This window comes from Salvelinus sp. IW2-2015, unplaced genomic scaffold, assembly GCF_002910315.2.
Source record: "Salvelinus sp. IW2-2015 unplaced genomic scaffold, ASM291031v2 Un_scaffold2234, whole genome shotgun sequence".
NCBI classification, from domain to species: Eukaryota; Metazoa; Chordata; class Actinopteri; order Salmoniformes; family Salmonidae; genus Salvelinus; species Salvelinus sp. IW2-2015.
Genome location: NW_019943564.1, coordinates 39,789 through 44,370, shown reverse-complemented (window position 1 = coordinate 44,370; position 4,582 = coordinate 39,789). Strand labels below are relative to the sequence as shown.

Below are 4,582 nucleotides of genomic sequence, written 5' to 3'. Positions count from 1 at the left end.
TGGGGTAGTAACGTATCTTGGTCACACCCACGGCAACACCTGTGGTTCATAAACTAATATAACGCGTTTACAAGTACCACACCTGAGGCAAACACCTGGGGTCATTAACTAATCATACGTTACAGTACCAAAGGTACCCACAACCTCGGGCAACACCTGGGGTCATAACAAATCATACGTTTACCAAGGTGCTACACCTGGGGCAACACCTGTGGGTCATAACTAATCATACGTTACCAACCAGGTGCCCACCTGGGGAACACCTGTGGGTCATAACTAATCATACCGTTACCAAGGTGCCACACCTGGGCAACACCTTGGGTCAACTAATCATACGTTATACAGTACCAAGGTACCACACCTGGGCAACACCTGTGGGTCATAAAACTCTAATCATACGTTACCCAAGGTGCCACACCTGGGCAACACCTGTGGGTCATAACTAATCATACGTTACAGTTACCAAGTTACCACACCTGGGCAACACCTGTGGGTCATAACTAATCATACGTTACCAAGGTGCCACACACTGGGCAACACCTGTGGGTCATAACTAATCATACATTACAGTAACCAAGTTACCACTCTGCTGCTGCATGACTCAAACTACATTGTTGAACTTGACCTTTCTTTTTTTGTCTCCAGAATTTCATGTAGGAAGTAGAGTTTCTTGCCCAGTATGTCAGTCAGGCCATTCTTGTCTGTGTCTTCTTTTTGTGAAACAAGGGGTTAATGTCTCATAAAAGATTCCCAAGTGACTCGGCTTTTCAAAATTTAATAGAGCAGACACAAAAAAAAAAAAAGCAGTTGTTTTGATCATTAAAAAAAAAAATGTATCTACTGTCCTCCCCTCTCTCTCTCTCTCAACCCCCTCTTCTTACCCCCTCCCCTCTCTCTCTCTCTCAACCCCTCTCTCTTACCCCCTCCCCTCTCTCTCTCTCTCAACCCCCTCTCTTACCCCCTCCCCTCTCTCTCTCTCAACCCCCTCTTTCCTCTTCCTCTTCTTCTCTTCAACCCCTCTCTTACCCCCCCCTCTCTCTCTTCTCTCAACCCCCTCTCTTCTCTCACCCCCTCGCTTACCCCCCCTCTCTCTCTCTCTCAACCCCCCTTCTCTCTCTCTCTCAACCCCCTCTTCTTACACCCCCCCCTCTCTTACCCCCTCCCCTCTCTTACCTCTCAACCCCCCTCTCTTACCCCCCCTCATCTCTCCTCTCTCAAACCCCTCTTCTCTCACACCCCCTCTCTTACCCCCTCCCCCTCTCTTACCTCTCAACCCCCTCTCTTACCCCCCCTCTCTCTCTCTCTCAACCCCCTCTCTCTCTCAACCCCCTCTCTTTACCCCCCTCCCCTCTCTCTACTCTCTCAAACCCCCCTCTCTCCTCAACCCCCTCTCTTACCTCTCCTCCCCCCCCCCTCTCTCTCAACCCCCTCTTCTTACCTCTTCCTCCCGCCCCCTGCTCTCTTCGACCCTCTCATCTACCCTCCTTACCCCCCCGTCTCTCTCTCAACCCCCCTCTCTTAACTCTCCTGCCCCCCCCCTCTCTCTCTCAACCCCCTTCCTCCTCCCCCCCTCATCTCTCATACTCCCCTCTCTTACCTCTCCTCCCCCCCTCTCTCTCAACCCCCTCTCTTACCTCTCCTTCCCCCCCTCCTCTCTCAACCCCCCTTTCTTCTCTCTTCCTCCTTCTCCACTCTCCTCTCCTCTCCTCTCCCTCTCTCCTCCCTCTCCTCTACGTATGATTAGTTATGACCCACAGGTGTTGCCCAGGTGTGTGTGACAGATACGTTACCTGCAGATTCCAGTGGAGCACTCGTAGTTGTTTAGACAGTACGCCCCGTAGGGTTTAGTACCCATGGTCCTCCACAACGGGGTCATACGAGCCATCCGCTTCAGTGCCCTCTGACCTTCTGGCTGGAGATGACCAGAGCTGGGTGGGACATCCACAGACGGAACAGGGCTGGCAGACGACTGATTGAAACGTACAGATATAGTCAATGAAGAGAGATCCAACAGTACAGACAGTTAGAGACAAAGGTAGAGACAGCTAAGTACATATATCCTACATAAACATTATGAATGTCTAGTGGGAGTATGCTCGCTCTGATAAAATAAAATAAATCACTTAACATCAAACTATTCAGTCAAATTCTTTACATTCATTATCTGTTTGAGGTGGTTATATTGTACACTGCTAATACTCAGCAACGGTATACAGCAATGCTAAATATATATAATGTCTATATTTTAAATTATTCTAAAGGGTTGGCTGTTCCAAAGTTCCGTAGAACGTCTAGGGAGGGAACAGGGCAGGCAGACACCTGATAGACAAACACAGATATAGTCAATGAGCTATCGTTGTTCCTGACTTATAAAATAAAAAATAAATTTTTTAAAAAGATGACAAATTAAATCTCACTCAATATTTCTCGCAGTAAATATGTATTTTCCATTTAAACGGAGATTAACTCCTGAGATTGTAAGGAACTTCCACTGCTGATACATTTTTCAATTCTTTCCACATTTTCAAGTTCCTCGCATGGACCTAACCCCGTATTGTTTGAGGTTGCATGTTCACTTTGACTGTGTCCAAAGATATTTCACAAATGAAGAAACTGTAAAATAAAGGCTTGGTCTTACCTGCGGACCGAGCACCAGAAACACCAGGAACCATGTGAAGGCTATCATGAAGTAGTGTTGACGGTCCTGCATGTTGGAGTAGGTCAGATGATATGGAAAGACAGAAGTAGAGTAGATAGAACTTTTAAACAGGTATTGTACTGTGTCCTCAGTAACTGGAGCTCTGGTGGGATCTCTCTTCTCTCTGCAGAAGTAGATTGTCCCATCCTCTTTATAGTCCCCCTTCCCTCTTTCTCTCTCTCTCTCGCTGTCTCTCTCTCTCTATGTCTCTCTCTCTCTATGTCTCTCTCTCTCTCTCGCTGTCTCTCTCTCTCTCGCTGTCTCTCTCTCTCGCTCTCTTTCTCGCTGTCTCTCTCTCTCTCTCTGTCATCACGTGTTTGTTCAAAGTTTGAAGATCGTTCTGATCAGCTTTTCTCTAGACGGGGCCCTAAACCGTGAGTCAACAGAACAGTACATACAGCAGTTACACCACACAAATGCACACACACACACACACACACCAACCACACCACGACACACACCTGCAATACAGACACTGCTGGCATGGACGTGAAAGTGAGGGGAACGGACGGGGATGCGAAGGAGGTGGAAGGAGGGAGCTTGAATAATGATGGGGAGGGAGGTTGGAAAAGGGAGGGGTAGGATTAATATTAATGATGGTTGAACAGGTGGGGTTGAAGACGGGCGAGAGTAGATAGAAAGGTCCTACTTCATAACCCACCTGATAAGAAAACCAAAAGGTTAACCCCTTAGACCACAGATCTAGTCACTAACTAAATTAACTTGCCCCTCACCCACCATATAAAACCTGAGGACACGCGGCAAAAACCCCATAAAAAGTACGCAACTCTGACCTGACGCCTTACAAGTACTAAAAAAGCCCGGCGAACCATTATGTTATAACCTCCTCATCCCTTCAACCTCCATCAACTCCCCCAACCACAACACACCACCCACCCACACACATCACAACACCAACCCACACACACACACACACACACAACACCGAAAACAACACCCCCACAAACAAACCACAGACCACACACGCCACCAATCACATCAAGCAACAACCCCAACACACAACACACACCACAAACCCACATCACGAACATCCTCTCCAAAGGAATAAAGGGATATTTCTCCAAAACCATGAACCCAAACCCTGAGCCACACACTCGCCCTGTATAGATTATACTCCTGAATTGTAACCGTGTAAGTCGCCCCTAAAAACCCCAAAACTCTAACCACATAGGTACAACCTGCCAACAACCTAACCCCGAAATCCAATACTGCGTAATTGGATTAAGTGCCCTGTGAACCGGGCTCCCACCATTCTTGTCCAAAAATCATATGCCCAAAACCACTATACTGTGACCAATGTAAGTAAACTTCTCAGTCTCCAACAGTAAAACCCCCCTGTCAAAGTCAACATAAAGTTAGACCTGCAACCAAATATGACCTCTATCCAACTGGAATAGTGATGCCATACATGAAAGCCCCAAACCCCAAACCGCATGAAGTGAACCGAAACCCAACACCCAAACAAAAACACCCAAAACCCCAGAAACACCGCCCCAAATCACCCAGAAAAACGTGAGTCAATCCAATCTTTGCAATGAAAGAGGCCGGTTCAACCATGAAACAGAAATACAAACAAAAAAAAGAAGGCAGAGAACAAGACGCAAGACGAGAGAGACCCCAGGTTCATAGAACCAAGGACGGGTTTAGAAACACCGCAGTACAGGCAACCAAGGTATTATACCATCCTGCACATTACAGTCTGAACTCACTGACATCGTCATCCTGGATATGAAACCCAGTATTCCAACATTCGATAGAGTTCTGGAGAGGGCAATATGGAACATACGTTATCCTGTGCTTCTCAAAGGGACCTTTCTCTTAGCCTATTCACCTCATATGCTCAAGCAAAACTAAAGGATGAAG

General features: G+C 47.1%; 1 protein-coding gene across 1 annotated transcript in view; it reads right to left on the bottom strand.

Moving 5' to 3' along the window:
* Positions 1-2,818, bottom strand: part of LOC112073345 (liver-expressed antimicrobial peptide 2) — a 4,692-nt gene extending 1,874 nt beyond the window's left edge. The window contains exons 1-2 of the mRNA XM_024140661.2: positions 2,639-2,818; positions 1,791-1,969 (exon numbers count right to left, since the gene is read on the bottom strand). Coding sequence (XP_023996429.1) covers positions 1,791-1,969; positions 2,639-2,710 — 251 coding nt within the window. The 5' untranslated portion in view covers positions 2,711-2,818. The remainder of the gene's footprint in view (positions 1-1,790; positions 1,970-2,638) is intronic.
* Between the last annotated feature and the right edge of the window lie 1,764 nt (positions 2,819-4,582).